Source organism: Mastigoproctus giganteus, chromosome 3 (genome assembly GCF_048544385.1).
Source record: "Mastigoproctus giganteus isolate SK-2022 chromosome 3, ASM4854438v1, whole genome shotgun sequence".
Lineage (NCBI taxonomy): Eukaryota > Metazoa > Arthropoda > Arachnida > Uropygi > Thelyphonidae > Mastigoproctus > Mastigoproctus giganteus.
The window spans coordinates 46,526,526-46,544,043 of record NC_143577.1 but is presented as its reverse complement, the minus strand read 5'-3'; the positions used below and the strand labels follow the sequence as shown (position 1 = coordinate 46,544,043).

At 37.2% G+C, this 17,518-nt stretch overlaps 1 protein-coding gene across 1 annotated transcript in view; it reads left to right on the top strand.

The window, feature by feature from the left end:
• The window catches only part of LOC150087932 (USP6 N-terminal-like protein), a 173,741-nt gene extending 156,446 nt beyond the window's left edge, over positions 1-17,295 (top strand). Inside the window, exons 12-13 of the mRNA XM_090369968.1 lie at positions 3,780-4,027; positions 16,759-17,295. Of these exons, the coding sequence (XP_090226094.1) occupies positions 3,780-4,027; positions 16,759-17,295 (785 nt within the window). The remainder of the gene's footprint in view (positions 1-3,779; positions 4,028-16,758) is intronic.
• The last annotated feature ends 223 nt before the right edge of the window (positions 17,296-17,518 follow it).

Sequence of the window (17,518 nt, the reverse complement as noted above, 5' to 3'; positions counted from 1 at the left end):
AATTCCGGCGAAATACTGATGACATCAAGGCCCTCCTGCAGAAACACGAGCCAGTCTGCTTTTGTTTGCAGGAGACTTACTTAAAGGCAAATGATGACCCCACCTTGCATAATGTCACAATTTTTCGTAAGGATAGAATTGCGGATGGTCCTGCTCATGGAGGAGTAGCTATCCGTGTGGGCAACCAGACCCCAGTTCGGCCTGTGCTACTTACAACCACCATAGAGGCTGTTGCAATTCGCCTTATAGTGGGTTTTTTTGTTAACCATCTGCTCTACATATTTGCCACCTGGGACTGACATCTTCCAGGAAGACCTTGATGATTTTGTAATGCAGTTGCCTCCCCCTTTTTTACATCTCGGGGATTTTAATGAATATAACACCTTGTGGGGTAGTGCTACCAACAGTGGAAAGGGATGAGTCATAGAGCATATGCTAAATGACAATGACCTCTCCCTTTTAAATGTGGCAACAAACACATTCTTCCACATGCTTACCCATTTTCTTACCTGGGAGGTGGAGGAAAACTTGTATGGAAGTGATCACTTCCCTGTGATAACCTGCTTACACAGTGGGAGACCATGTCTTCCTTTTAGATTACCGCAGTGGAAGATTGATCAAGCTGACTGTAATGCCTTCCAAGATCTAGCAAATTTTGACATCATTACAGTCAGTCGGGAGCCTATCAATGATGCAGTCACGTACATTACAGAAAGTATCGTCCAAGCAGCTACAATTGCAATTCCAAAAACATCTACCCGGTTTCCACCATTTCCCAAACCATGGTGGAATCCACAATGCAAAGCAGCAAAAAAGGATCAAAACAAAGCATGGGGGATATTCCGCCGATATCCCACCACAGCCAATTTAATAGCTTTTAAACATGTACCCTCCAAAGCACGTTTTATTCAACGTCTGAGCAAAAAAGAATCCTGGATCATTTTACATCATCCATTAACCAGGTGACCAGCTCTAAGGTAGACTGGGAAAAAGTGTGAAAAATGAAGAGAAAGTACAATGCACACCCCTCATAATGGTTGTACTATTGCAGATTCAAAAGCAATAGCCAGTGCTCTTGGGGAAACATTTGCTGCCATCTCGGCAACCTCATCCTACTCCCCTGAGTTTCTGGTCCTTAAACACAAAGCTGAAAAAAATGCCCTTAAATTTACATCAAAGGGCTCACACTCATATAATGTGCCTTTTACCATCTATAAGCTAAAAACAGAACTTGCATTCACAAAAGCTACAGCTATTGGATCAGATAACGTCCATTATGAAATGATCAAACACCTGTTACCAAAATCCATGGACCACTTGCTCTTCCTATACAGCAAAATCTTCCTTGAAGAGCAGTTTCCAGATGTCTGTCATAAGGCAATTATTCTTGCTTTTTGGTAAGCCAGGCAAGGATCCTAAATTTCCTACAAATTACCTCCCTATCACTCTGACTAGCTGCTTATGTAAATTTTTGGAGAGAATGGTCAGTGCTCGTCTTTTATGGTATTTAGAATCAAATGACCTTATCTCCAAATATCAGTGTGGCTTCCAAAAGAATAGGTCCGCTTTGAACCATTTAATTAGAATGGAAATATCTATTCGAGATGCTTTCCTTAAAAGAGAGCACCTAGTGTCAATCTTGGTCCTTGAGGCTGTCACAGACATTCTCTCAGATATTCCAGACAACCTGTGCTTGTTACCTGGGAGTCTAAAACGCTGATGGAACTGATATTCAGGTGACATTCAAGTCAAGTGGACCCAATTTCGGCAAAGTCCAAATGGTCTGTGACAGCCATATCCTCTGTTTGCACCTTCACGATGGTGGGAGTTAGTAATTCTGGGTATAACCCCGATGTGTGCAGACTGTGGGTGACCACCCAGGTGTAAACCAATTTAAGCAGGGGTTGAGGTGTGGCAACCACACCACATGGAGGAATGCTGCCCTTCTCTGTTACCAGGCAATACTAGGTGGTAGATGACTCTCATCAACTGGTGCAATCTCACCACTTTGCTTATTGGAGGCTTGAAATGGTGGAACCCATGTTTAGTCTCCAGAGCTAAGTTCCGGTCAACCCTTCCCCATCTCTTCCAACATGCAGTATGATTGATGTCCTTTGAGGTTATGGTGATCACCATGGCAAGATCCAAATTTCCTTTCATTTGCCTGTTGGGTGATGCTGCACAATTTAAAAAGATTAGCATTAGAATTAATAGAGGAGTAGAGGCATATGATGCAAGAAAGCAAGCTTATATAGCATCAGCCAAAAAAAAAAAAAACCTTCCCATTTAACCCAATGGATAATGGTATTTGTCTAAGGTGGACAATAAGACCAAGCTTAATCAATCCTCTAGTGGGAACAGAATGTTCCCCATGATCAGCTAATGCAGTGATGCAAAGTTTTGACCTGATATGTATACCTTTTTACTTTTCAGTATCTCAAAGCCTGCATTAGATTTAAAAAAAGATTTTTGTTAATAAATTAACACCTAATAATCAGTGACATATAAGGGAAAAAAAACATGTGCAATACATCCATTACAAGTATTTCTTGTACAGTAAACCCCCGCTATTTGCGGTCGCTGATTTAATATAAAATGAAACCTAAAAAAATGTGAATTTTAAATCGCTGTGAACATTTTCCGCCATAAAAAAAACATGGGCGTGGCTAAAATCATCTTTCCCGGTCAAAACAGCGCTCAGTGGGTGGGGGGAGAGGGGTGACAAATCATGAGCATGGATCTTTCTCACTAATCCTTGTTCAGTATGTGCTATGCGCTTGTCATGGAAGGTTTCGTCGTTTGCTTTTAATTTATATGCTTATAAATTTATCAATTTATATGCTTACAAAAGTGAAAAATATACCGTTTTGCAGTGTGTTAGTGTAAACAGACTTTTCCGAGTGTGTTAACGGAAGAAAGTGACTGTATTGTGGACAAATTCTTTTCTAACCCCTACAAAAATATGGCTACGAATAACAAGGGAATTGTGAAAAGATCAAAGAAGGTGATGACATTAGCGAGTAAAATTCAGTTATTAGATAAAATTTCTAATGGTGAAAGTGTCTCGTCAGTGGCAAAACATTATAAAATCAATAAGTCAACGGTACGATCAATCAAGAAATCGGAAGAAAAAATATCCGCCGTAGCATCCGTGAAAACGCGCTAATTGCTTCAAAAATTTGCTCTGTAACTCGTGATGTTAAATTATAAAAAATGGAAAAAGATTTAAATCTGTGGATAGAAGACCGAACTCAGAATAAAATTCCCTTAAGGTCGCTCATCATTCGTGAAAAGGCAAAACACCTTTATCAACACTTTAGCGAAACTGGTGATGGAACTGGCAGGATAAGTTTTTTAGCTATAGCAAAGGCGCTGATTGAAAGATTTGTTTGAAATTTCTAATAAATATTACATTTAATATTAAATTGTTTCTTATTTTCATTTCGGTGCCTTATGCTTGCATTTCACTATTTACTGTCTATGTACATAGTCATATTATGAAGGTACATATAATACATACATAGACAAAATTTTAGACGAGTTTTTCTTATATATTTCATACTTTGGAACTACACTTTCATTAACACGGACCCTTTATTACTATGGGAGCCATAACTCAGTATTTGCGTTTTCGGTATTCGCGGAATTTCTCAGGAACGTAACCCCCGCAAATAGCGGGGGTTTACTGTATTTTTATTTAATAATGTGCATTTTTAACAGTTATCCAGATCCGGTATACCTATATTTGAATACTTTCTTAACCTCTTTCATTTATTTAGAAACACTACTAAAAATGGAAATGGAAGAGCTGATTGAGTTTTTACAAATTCGACTTGAGCAAGATTTTGGTTACCATGATGATGCTGCTATTGAAGCACTTCAAGCATGCAAGGAAGAGTTACATAAACAAGGAATGGAACTTCCTGGTACTGCACCTCCTCATGAATATCCTCAAAGACCATTTGGATTGATCATGAGGCACAACTTTGAGCATATATTAGCAGAAAGTATTTCTGCACAAGATAAGGTATGGTGTTTTAAACCTAGAATATTAATTTTTTATTTAAAGTGATATTGCTCTTTCATTTACCTAATCTAAGGCTTAATGAGATCATTTCTGCACATGAATCAGGAGCTATTTTTATGGGTTTCCATTTCTTAATAGATGTGTGAGTGTGCCTAGCGAATGGAAAGATCCAGGATTTCACATGATGGTGTAAATGGATAACAGATGCATTATTATTCAAATCACATTAATGATTAAAGAGTTCTTGTTGGGAATTTTCTCTGCATCTGAGTTAATCATCTTAGTTGAAAATGAAGAATTTCCCATCCATGGGAAATTTGGATGTTTAAATGTATTAATTTAAACATTCTTGAATGTTTGAATTAATACATTTGAATCAGTTACCATGTTTGAATGTATTAATTCAAACATGGTAACTGATCATCTTCTTTGAAGCAATCACTCAACCCTTGGCCTAATCATTTCATGATTCATCCCTTCAACACCATCCCACTCCCAAAAAAAAAAAAACCTTTTCCATCCCGTGGTGAAAACACAGCCTTCCCACCCAGAATTCCTATTATCCTTACCCCATGCAATAATACCATCTAGTTTGTATCATCACTGAAACATCTAATTCATAATTGTAGTAATTATGATTATTTAAAAAAAAAAAAAAAATTATTTTGTTTCAATCTGATACTAGTTTTTGTGGAAGTTAGTAATGGAGCCACCAGTGAACATTTTTCCATTAAATTTTTCTACCATATCAAATTACACATCCAAGAAAGATTCTATGATAATATGATTTGCAAAAAGTAAGTTGTTATGAGTGGCATGTTTTTTTTTTCTTTTGCATGTAACATAAAGTTGGTACAAAGTTTTCGTTTTGACTCTAGTTTGTCTGGATAAAATACCTTCCAATACACATTTATGCTAGAAGTTTTGTAACTAGATCATTGAAGGAAGGCTATGTAATGTATTTTGCAGAATACAATTCATTATGACTAATGCACAATATTTTTCTGCTACAAAGATTTCCATCTTCAATTCGTTGTTAATTCTTATAAGTTTATAATGCAGCCATCAATAAATAATTTTCCTATAAATTTGTTATTAGATCAAGCACTTATCAAAGAAAGATGTTATAAGAATATGGACTTCAAAAAAAAGTGATCTTTGAGTAATGTTTTTTTTTTTTTTTTTTTGCAAAGTTTTGTTCTTTTGGTGTCAAAATCGAAATGTTTCCCTTCACATATTAAATATCCAGCTGACCTTTGGATTTCTGAGGTAACTTATTCTGATAAATAACAACTCACTGGCTAAAAGAAAACCACTTATAATTCAACTTAAACTCTTTCACAGTAATTTGAATATAGTCCCTAGTTCTGGAATTGCTTGTAACAATGAAAATTTCACCATCATTCAATTTATTATCCCCTCTCAGAACCTTATAGACCTCAACCATATAGCCCCCTCCCTCAGGGCATTCAAGGTGCTAGGTTATCAAGTTCTGTAGCCCACATATTTGAAGTCTTTTTCACACAAGCAGTGTGAGAAATTAAAAAGGAAAAAAAAAAAAAAGAAAATTTGTAGATTTCACCAAACAGGTTGCTCATCTCTGGATCCTTTCCCAAAGCTCATTGTCTGTTTGTTTTTTTTTTAAGAAAAATTTAAACATTGTAAATATTTAAATATATCTAAACGTATCTGTCCTTTGCTGCCAGCTGCAATTTGTTATTCGTTTGAAATCCCAGACATCTTGATAATGGAAGTCCACCTAGTTCTTGGGCCTCCCTTTGTAGCCTTCTTGGGTCCATGCATTCCACATGTCCATAGCACTTTAGTTATCAACTTTTGAATATGTCCAACACTCGGGGCTGGATTTTGGTGTTCATATGCCCTAGGCACTTTTATTCTGAAATGTGCTGGGGGGGGGAAGATGTTTCTTCTGTTTTAACACTTTGACTGTGAATCATGTCAATGACTCAAATTTCGACTATAATAAAAGTAAACCACCTCAATTGACTGAGCAACCATCACTTCGATTCTTCAAGTTTTGAGAACAGTCACTAGATAGCATATGTGTATTGAATTGAAGCTCCTAGAGCCAATTACAAATATCACATGTAGGAATGGTTCTCAAAACTTTTTTTTTTTATATATATAATTTTTTCCCTTCCTTCATAGGCCTTAGGCACTGTGCCGACAGTGCCTAATGGGAAATCCGGCCCTGCCAACACTGTCTCTCTGATATTAAGTGTCTCTCTGACTTGTTCAATTGTCTTTCTCTCTGGTTTATTATACTCAACCATTTCATTTCAATAGCCAGTAGTTTCTTTTTCTCTTTCTGTTTCATTGTTCAAGTTTCTGTTCCATATGTCACACTGATATTATTAATTTTGTTATTTCTCCAAATTTTGTTAGTTTATTTGTTAATGGCCATTTGATGGGTGTTCTTTAATGTACCCTATATTATCTGTTATCATTAACCCCCAGTTAGTTAAATTTTTAAACTTGCTGAATGGTTTGCCCATTCAGTTTGCTCGTGTTGGCCAGTGTTGTAATTAACATTTCTAATTTGGTCTTCGTATCTGCAAATGTTTAAGTATAAGAGTTGTAAAAGTAACACAAATGTTTCTTTTGTGCAATGCATATATTTTTATATAAATATGTACTACCTATTGTATAGCACTAATAATTTTTTATTTAAATGTTAATATATTACTCACTGTTATATACATTTGTCAAAATCAATAATGACATTACCAAGATCATGATTTTAACTTATTTTATACCTTTGTTTCAAGCATAATTCAATGGTGGAGAATGTTCACCAAGCATCTGCTTATGTTATACTTTTCACACACCTGCTAGAGGGTTAATTGATATACATAGATAATGCAAGATATATGTGGTGAAAAAAATTGCTGATTTAATATTTAATTAATTTAATGAAATTTGCCATTGCTCTACAAATATTCTGAAAATGCCAGATGTAAAATTTCATGAAAATCTATTTACTAGGCATTAAGCTGTTACATATAGACAGAAATGCTCAATAAAGTAGGCTCTTTACATATTTGCAAACACACCTAATAAAAAATATATTAAGAAATAAAATCACACATATCTTTCAGGAAAGATATTTTCCCTTCTTCAAAGAGGCATCGGTGTCTTGTTAGGATGGTCATATTTAAATGGCACAAGCGATTCAGTGAAGGCCATGAATCTGTTGCAGATGACCCAAAACCTGGTCAGCCTTTCTGCTCAACACCTCCAGAGCAAATCACAAAAGCCCGGAAAATCTTGGATGAAGACAGGCAAACCACACTTCGTGAATTAGCTATTAGAGTTAGAATGTCCATTTCATATGGTAGTGCTCAAAATATTGTGAAAGATCACCTGAAAATGTCACAAATCTGTGCCCGCTGGATTTTGCACAATTTGTCTCCAGAACAAAGCAGCAAAGAGTAGACTTGTGCAAAGAAATAGTTGCTTGTTTTGAAACACAGGGCTAAACTTCTTAAATTGAATAATGACTTGTCATGAAACTTGGATTTTTCACTATGATCCAGAGACAAAACAACAGTCGAGTTAGTGGAAACATTCTGATTCACCAAGACCTAAGAAATTTCAAGTTTCTTGTTTGGGTGACAAACAAATGGTTCTTGTGCTTTTTTGACATAAAAGGCACTCTTGTTATACATTTTGTGCCTTTTGGAACAACTATGAATAAGGACACATCTTCTGAGGTTCTCAGAGTCAAACTTTGCTGTGCCATTCATGAGAAAGTCAAGAAAATTTCTGATGTGAAGTGGTTTCTCCATCAATTTTCTCCATTTATATGCCATCCAAAAATTTCATTAATTCACACGTTTTTCCACCTCTACTTTTTCCTTATCTATTCAATGCACTATGGATAATCAAACTAATAGAAAAAATTATCTGTGAAAAGAATGCTACCTCCCAAATATTTCCTCCTTCATTTCACAAATATACATTGTCTCATTGATGTCCATTTCCAACTATAATCTGCTGTGCCTCACTTTGGCGGACAGAATCTGTTTCAACCACCACGTATCTCAGTTGCCCTAATTATTCACTCTGTGATTCCATTCACTAAAAAGATCATACTTATATAGATATGTCTGCTTGGATATCCTTTTCAGAGGCTACCTAACCTAGACTCTCTTCCTTTTGATCTCGTGGGTTTTATTTATCACTGTCAGTGTTATTTTTCTCCTAAACAGTTACTCACTCTGTTCAAAACTCAGATTCACCCTAACATTGAATATTGTTCACATATCTGTGATGGTACCACAGATCCTCTCTCAAGCTTCTAGACTCCATTCAGAAGAGAGTAGTCAGGTTAATTAATGATCCATCTGTAAAAAAGTCTTGCCACCCTCTGTTGTCTCAGACATTCTGTTTCTGCTAAATGCCTTTTCTAAATACTTCCTTGGACACTGCTCTTCTGAATTGGCATCTGTAATTTGCACAATCTCTTTTAAACCACTCTGAACACATTCCACAACCAGTCAGCATCAATTCTGTCCAACTCCAAACTCATAGAGCCATCTTTTCCACTTTCTCATTTATCCCTTTTGCTTCTGCTTTCTTGGACCAGCCTTCCTTCTTGTATATTTCCTGAAAAGGACAATCTGTAGAAATTGAAGCTAATCTCAACAAATATCTTTATTGAGATTAGCTTCAATTTCTGAGAAGGCTGAGAAGATATTCTATCTTCTCAGCCTTCAACCAAAACCAATGCAGGCACTAAGTAGTAAAGGTTCTAATCCTTTCTTCTGTGGGACATTCATGAAAAAAAAAAATTAAATAATAATAATAAAAATAAAAACAACAACATGCAGTTTATTAAATTAACAATGACATGTGACAGACAGATGTAGTACATCTAGAAATTTGTAATATTCATGAATTTTTTTTTTACACATTTATCTAGTATTCAAATAACCTTAGTTATTTAATGAAATTTGCATTTTTCATTATGTCTATTGTTAAGATATTTGCTGCATTAAAACTTTATAACCATTTTTAGAATTTTAAATTATTTTCATGTTTATATTAAGTGCTATATAGATTTATTTTAATAGGTTTTATCCGACTTTGTCAGATGATCTGTTCATCTAAGAAGTAATACTCACTTCTATAAACTCGTGTACCTTTTTCTTAACTTCTCCCCTTTTGAAATACCATTTCCTAGTGGCTAGTATTGGTTTCCCACTCGTTTTTCTGCAACATTTATTACATTGTAAAATTTTTTTCAAAACTAATGACTTTATATTAGTTCAATTTAGATGTCATATCTTTATTTAATCGCCCATGTGGAAAAGTGGTAATGAAATTGTGAGTAAATTAGAATTTTAAAAAATTGTTTTTAAAATGAAAAGAATTACTAGTTTCTTTTCACTATCCACTGTTAAGAAATTAAACAAGTGAGAAATGAATGAAGAGATAACCATATAGGTTGTGTCAAAGACTGTTTTTGTTCCTAATAGTATCTGCATTGAACAGCAAAGGATGACTGGCCAAAGTTGCTGGACTGTCGATCAAAAAAATGACTTCTGTGCGAAGTATAATTGGCTAAATTATTAAAATAAGAGACTTGGATGTGCATTATTTAAACGAATTGGAACTCTTTGAGTGAGTGGAAAAGAAGATGGGCATGAAGATTTCTAAGTAATATACAATGAAGTTATCTATTTTGGTGAAAGTAAACAGAAACGGCTACTCTCTTTAAGAAAGAAAATTTTAATCGTAAGGAAAGAGCAGGACATAAAGCTTCCATAAAATGCTTGCAGAAGCTGAGAAAGAGCCTCTTGAAAATCTGTGTTTAAAAAGTTTATCTCATACGTACCTTTCTACAGCATCCGAAAGATGCTTCCCAGGTTTCATCCAGTGAATGGGGAGGCCATTCCATGGTGGTAAAATCTGTGGAATGCTCTTTGAACCATGTTCTAGTCACCATGGCTTTATGGGGAGGCACATTGTCCTCCTGGAAGAGTCCATTTCCCTGTGGGTGCATGATGACCATGGAGGGATGCAGATGGTCTGCAAGGATGGACATGAAACCTGGACCATTCAGAGATGCATCTAGAAGTACCAGAAGTCCCAACTTCTGGTACTTAAATGGTCTGGGAGTTGAACACTCCCAGACCATTACCGACCATCCACCTGCCTGAACAGTTCCTTGTTGACATGATGGGTGCATAGGTTCGTGCAGTTTCTGCCAGATATGCACCCTCCCATCCGCTCAAAATAACTGGAAAGGAATTTGGCAGACCAGGAGACCCATTTCCAATCATCCAAGGTCCAGTGCCAGTGTTCTTTCATCCAGTTGAGGCATAGAGTCCTATGTTGTGATGTTAGCAATGGGATTCTGGTGGATCGGTGGCTACCATAACCTATTGCAGCTAGTGATCACCTGATGGTCTTGGTGGAGACATCTCTGGCTCCTCCCTCGTTGAAGTCGGTGGCGATTTGTGCCACTGTCGCTCTCCAGTTGGCTGAAACAATGCGAGACAAGTGTCGACGGGCGCTTTCTCCATCCACAGTGCTGTCCATGATGAGATGTTATTCCGGAAATGGCATTCGCGATACACTCTTGATACTGTAGAACGGGGGTAGTGCAATTTCTGTACCAGCTCTGCAATAGAGTGAGCCATGCATCGGGCACCCAATGTCATCCCTGTTTTAAAGTCAGTTAACTTGCAACGTTTATCCATACTGATATCGAATTACCATCCATGTGAATGCAGTGTACCTATAACCTGCCAAGCAGTGGGCTCGTCCACTAATGAGAGGAGTCGTGTTGCCCAAGAACCAGGTATCCTGTGAATTCTGTCCTTTGTGCACTTGAACAATACATTTATGCTTAATAAACTGTGTGTTATGTATTTAATTTGTTGTTCTGATTCCAAAAACATCATCACACTGAAGTAATATCAGTAAATAATTTTTTAGTTTACGTTTCATATCCTTTTAAATTTCAATTTTTCCTGCTAGCAAAGAATGGCACATATTTTTTCATAAAAAAGCAGTGTGTGTATATATATAATTATTATTATTATTATTATTTGTGGTGGCAAATGATGCAAGGAAATATTCTTATATAGCATCATTTCCCTCCCCCTCCCTCCTCCAAAAAACTGCTGACATCTACAACACCAGATGGAAGTCCAATTATATAAGTGTCATTCAAGAAAGAGCAAGGTTAGCAACAGCATTTGTCTTACTCAATCCATTTAAAGTTTGAAATACCTCAATCAGGTCTTCTCAGAGTTTCTAAGCTCTGCAGTTTTCAGAATTGAAGGCTTTCTTGGTACCAGATGGCCCAAAGGATACCTACCGAGTTTAAAGTTTTATTTCTCCATAGTTATTAAAAGTGCAAAGTTTATTCAAATGGAATACAAATCATCCACTCACAGAATTTATTTTTATTTATTGTGTTGCTGGTGACGTGATGATCACAAAATGGCACCATGCACTTGGAGCAGAAGATATTCATAATTGAGGAATACTTCTATTTAGTAAAGAGCCTTGAAACTGTGGAGAGCTTTTCAAAATAAATTCAGTACCAAAGTAGGGCCTGATAGGCACACAATGGTTAACTTTGTCTAGAAGTTTCAGAAGATAGGATTGTTCTGGACAGTTACTCTCAACATAACTGACCCTCAGTCAGTCACATTGAGAATAACTGTCCAGAACAATTAAAAACTGAAATGAACATTCAAAGTGAGAGAAACATTTGAGAAGAGCCCATAAAAGTCTCCCAAGAGAACTTCCAAAGAACTGGGCATCGAGCACATCGGTCTACAACACATTCTCAAGTCTGATGTATTTGTTTCTGTACAAGATCCAAACAAGGCAACAACTCACAAAGGGCATTGCTATTATAAAATTGGACTTTGCTGGCTCTGTAATGGGCAGATTTGCAAAGGAAGAAATCAACTGTGCCCTTATTTGGTTCTCCAACTAGGTGCATTATGGATTTGTGAACAAGCAACAGTGATGAATCTGGGGCTCTCAAATTTCACACATCACAGTCTCCGCAGGTGTACACCCAAAGCATATTACTATTTGGTGTGCTATCCACGTCTGAAATTTGTGTTCCCTTTTCATCAAGGGGAATGTCACCACACCAGGTCACAGATGCTTGCTTGAAAATGATTTCATTCCCTTATTGCAGGGTTGTATGGCTCAGAAGTCAGAGTTTATTGCTTTATGAAAGATGGAGCCTAACCACCATTGTTCATAGGTGATTTTTTAAATTTTGAGTAGAATATCATTGCTTTCGACTGTTCGAATCACTACGGAATTAGCAATGATTAGTCTGTCTATTCCTCAGATTTCAATCCATGTGACTTCTTCCTGTGGGGGAAACGTCAAAGATAGAATTTACCATCGCAACTCAAGGACCATGAGACAACTGAGGTTATCCAATGCATAATAACAAGTTTTAGAGTAAGGGTGAAAAAAAATATTCAAAGTGAAGGGACACCACATCAAACACATTGTGACATAAATTCTATGATTAGTTGATTGGCATACCGTTTTAATAAACTACTGTATTTCAGTAGTTATGGTGAAATAACAATTTACCCTGGTAGATACCGTTTGGTATTTTTACCACCTGGTATTTTTATTTAATTAAACATTTAATGCATAGTCAGTGGTTGCATCAAATTTATAGTGATTGATTGGCATTTCTGGTTTTTGCGGACTTTTTAGCAAAGTTATCCCTTCTACTTCTGGGGGGGGGGGGGTTTGGAATAGCTTCCTTCTGTATTTCCTGCAAATTGCAGTTCTGCAGAAATTCAAGTTCACTATTAACAGTCTTCTACCTTCTCAACCTGTACTTGGTACCAGAGTACTAGGCACCTCCATAGCCAGGTGGGAAGGAGCAGCAGTGCGTAGCACACGCTTCTTGATTAGCCCGGGGTTCGAGCCCGTCACCACCAAATACGGAGAATGTGGAAAGGTCAGGGAATGACCATCGCATATCCCGGAGCAATATGGCCTTAGTTGCTAATGCTCCTAAAAACCAAATAACAAACTAACAAACAAAACAGAGTACTATGTACAGGTTGAGAAGGTAGAAGATGTATTGTAAGAAGAGGTTATTGGAAACTGTACATTAGCATTAGTAGAGGCATATGACGCAAGAAAGCAAGCTTATGCAGCATCAGTCAAAAAAAAAAACACTTCCACTTCACCCCTCCATTCGTTCGAAATACCTGTCCAGCTGAGCCTTAAATTTATTTAGGCTATCAACTTCCACAACAAGGGATGGAAGTCTGTTCCATCAACCAACTACCCGCTGGCTAAAGGTAAATTTCCGCACATCTATTCTACATCTGTCTTTCCTCGATCTGAATTTATGCCCTCTTGGGTGATTATTCTGAGCAAGAGGAAGAATCCCATCAGCATTGAGCATGCTAAAACCATTCAAAGTTTTATACACCTCTATAAGATCACCTCGCCGGTGCCTAGTCTCCAGACACTGTAATTTGCAGAACTGAAGCCTTTCTTCTTAAGAGCAACCCTTTGTTCCATTCACTAATCTTGTTGCCCTTCTCTGTACTTGTTCCAGCAGCTCTACATCCTTCTTGAAATGAGGCCTCCAGACCTGTATACAGTACTCTAGGTGTGGCCTGACCATTGCCTTATACAAGGGAACCATGAGCTGCTCTTGCAGCCCGTCTGCACTGCTCAGAGAACTTCATATCTGCCTGCACAATTACCCCCAGGTCCTTTTCATTCTCTACCACTGTCAGTGTAGTACCACAGAGTTGATACGTTGCCCTGGGGTTGCTGTTTACCATATGTAGTACTTTACATTTGGCAGTGTTAAACTTCATTTGCCACCTCTCAGCCCATCTGCTCAACCTTTCCAGATCCTGTTGCAGCAGCAAAGCGTCAGTAGTGTCCTTAACAAACCTGCCAACCTTTGTATCGTCTGCAAACTTGGACATTAAGCTTGATATATACCATCATCAATATTATTTATAAATACAGAAAACAATAATGGACCCAAAACTGAACCCTGAGGGAGTCCACTAATAACATTAGTCCACGATGAGCAGTGTCCATTGATTACCACTCTCTGTCTTCTCCCCCCCCAACCACCCCTTTATCCATAGCAGCAATTTGCCTCCAATGCCACACTGCTCCAATTTGTGCAGCAGTCTTCCATGTGCAACAGTATCAAAAGCCTTTCTAAGATCCAAGTATATAATATCAAAGTTATTCCCTGCATCCAGTTCTTTTGTGACTGTATCATAATATCCAATCAAATTGGTCAGGCAAGACTTCCCCTTAACAAAACAGTGCTGTGTCCGAGCTATAACTGAAGTCTTGTCTAGATGATCCTGCAGTGCTTCTTTAACCAGTGGCTCCATTAATTTTCCTGGAACAGAAGTTAAACTCACAGGTCTATAATTACTTGTGTCAGCCTTTGATCCTCCTTTCTGAATTGGGGTCACATTTGCACTTCTCCAGTCTGTGAGTACCTCCCCTGAGTCCAAGGAAGCTCTCATAATTATGGCTAAGGGTTTGCTTACTTCCTTTGCTGCCTCCTTTAATATAACTAGATAAATCCCATCCACCCCAGGTGCCTTTCTTGTGTTTATCTTCAACAATTTCTCCTCCACTTTACTCTCAGTTATTACAAGATTATCTAGCTTACTGCCAGAGTTGAATACACCTCTCGCATTCCCCTCACCGAATAACTCCTCATGTGTGAATGTCAATGCAAAATATTCATTTAGTTTGTTAGCTACCTGAGCGGGATCATCAACAGTTGACCCATCGATATCAAGTGGACCAATCTGATTCATCCCCTTCCTTCTAGAGTTTACATAAGTAAAGAACTCTTTGCTGTTTTTCTTTGCATCCTTTGCCAAAGATTTCTCGTAATCTGCCTTCGCCTGCCTAATCTCCTTTGTAACTTAGTTACAGATCAACTTATATCTGTCATAGGCTTCTGTGTCAAATGTAATTTATATGTATCCCATGCATTTTTCTTCTCTGCCATATGTCTCATTAGTTCATCTGACATCCATTTAGGCCTAAACCTTGAACAGTATTTCTTAGTTGGTATGGAAAGCCTATTAGCTTCCAAGATAATTTCTTTGAATGCTTCCCATTTTGAATTTACTGTTGGTAACATCATCAGTTGGTCCCACTGTATAGAATTTAAATACTGTCTCAGACCATTGTAGTCGCCTTTACGAAAGCAAAAACCCTTCCCTTTACCCCTAATGGTAGTTACCTCTTTGAGTAAATCCCACTTCAGCACACTGTGATCACTGCCACTTAGTGGTTCCTTTATCTGCAGATTCTTAATGCATGAAGAATTGCTACTGATAATCAAATCAAGAGTATTACTCCCTCTAGTTGCCTCCCAAACATGCTGATGTAGAAAACAATCATCCAATAAATCCACAAAAGCCTTGCTAGTGTGTGAGTGACCAATCCACAAATTCCAGTCAATGTCTGGGAAATTAAAATCCCCCATTATAAGACTCTGTGATTTACTGGCCCACTCTATTTCCCTGTACAGTGTCTTATTATACTCATCAGAGTCATTAGGCCTATAGCACACTCCTCTCAATTTTGATCTCCCAATGCTTATGTCATACCAAACTGACTCGACACTGCACTGTCCAGCGATGTCGACTGGCTTCACTTACTTGGATTTTATGTGTTTCTTAACTAATAGCATAACACCTCCTCCCTTCCTATCCTGTCTGTCCTTTCTGTAGATGTTGTACTCCCCAAATTCCAGTTCTGCATTCCTTATATCTGTGTGACACCACGTCTCTGAAATCCCAACAATATCTGCCTTTGATGTTTTGAGCAATACCTCAAATTCATCAAATTTATTTAACAAACTCCTAGCATTGGTGTATACGCAAGTATTGTGTGTACCTGTTCCTATTCTTAGCTACCCTAACACAACCCGTGTGTTTACTTGTACCGCAATGACTCCCAGTAGTCTCTGAAATATCCTGCATCTTGTTTTCCAGGCTTCTGCTCATTCCAATAGAAGCAGTGCAAGAATCACTTTCAACTCTGCCAGTAGCTACTGTTAATCTATTAGTCCTTGTATCCCCCCCCCCAAGCTAGCAGTTTTCCGACTCACCTAACACTGCCTCTATAGCATCAGCAAATATTCTTGCACCCTTTCTATTTAAGTGTATCCCATCCCTGTAGAAGCAGTCTCTCCTGTTAACAAGTACAGACCAGTCTGACAAAAAATTCTACCCCTTGAGCCTCGCAATCTCTCCAGGGCCGAATTGATCAACAAGGCTCTCATCATATACTCCCTCCTATCGTGTCTGGGCAGAATTGCAGACACTTTCAAATTCAACCCTAATTCACGGCTTTTTTTCAACAGTGACCTGTATTTGTTAAGTAATTCTGCTGGTACATGGTACCAGTTTCCATTAACCTTTGATGTCTAGGCTTAAAAAATAATAAAAATATATTAATACCTCAGCCAGTAAGGATACATGGGTAAAGGTACTGCTGACTAGAAGATACCTTATAAAATTTTCTGACAGGCAGAATTGAGGATCAAACTTATGCCACTTCTTTTTGAGCAAGAAAGTATTATATTGTTACCCGCTCATGCACTTTTATCATTGCTTTCTCTTTCACATTTATATTTTGTACTTTATAAAGTTTTTTTCAATTATTATTAATAAATGTTCATATTTTTATAGATAATTGCTAGTGGAGAAGATTCACCTGTTTGGAAAAGAAGAAGTTCCCCGGGACTTAATTGTTCCAATATTAGTGACTGGAAAAAATCAAAACATGATATAATAGAAAACCAGAGCAATTTAGGAATAGATTTTCTAGATTCCTGCAGTTCTCTTGCTGACACATCAAATACTTCAATAGTTGATCTTTCAGCACCATTTGAAATTTCATTATGTGATAACACTGTGAAACAGTTTGATAATAGAAATAGCATCTCTCCAGAAAGTGCTCCTCGATTGTCAAGAACACCTTCTCTATATGATAATGTTGATTATGAAGATAGTCTTCAAGCTGCATACATTAATCTTTCCCAACAGACAGCTTTGCTTAACACAAATCCTGTGTTTTCTACCTACAATAGATCTTCATTACATAAGGGTGCATCTTCACCAGTAACAAATGTATCAACAACATATAATTTTTCTAATGGAGATTCAATTAGCAAGTGGGATTCCAGTACAGCGAGCAAATATGGTGGTAAAAATTTAGTTCTTTAAATTGTAAAACAAATTTTATGGTATTTTCAAAACTCAAGTTTTTTAATGTAAAAATTCAGCTGTAAGTAACATCTCACAAAATGTTTTTATGATGCTGAGATGGCAAGGTTTTTTATCATAAGTTATGAGTGAAGTTAAATAAATTTACAAAAAACTGGCTTACCATTTAAGATATGATTGTGTACTCTGGTGTACATAAATATTTAATAGAGAAGAGAGTACT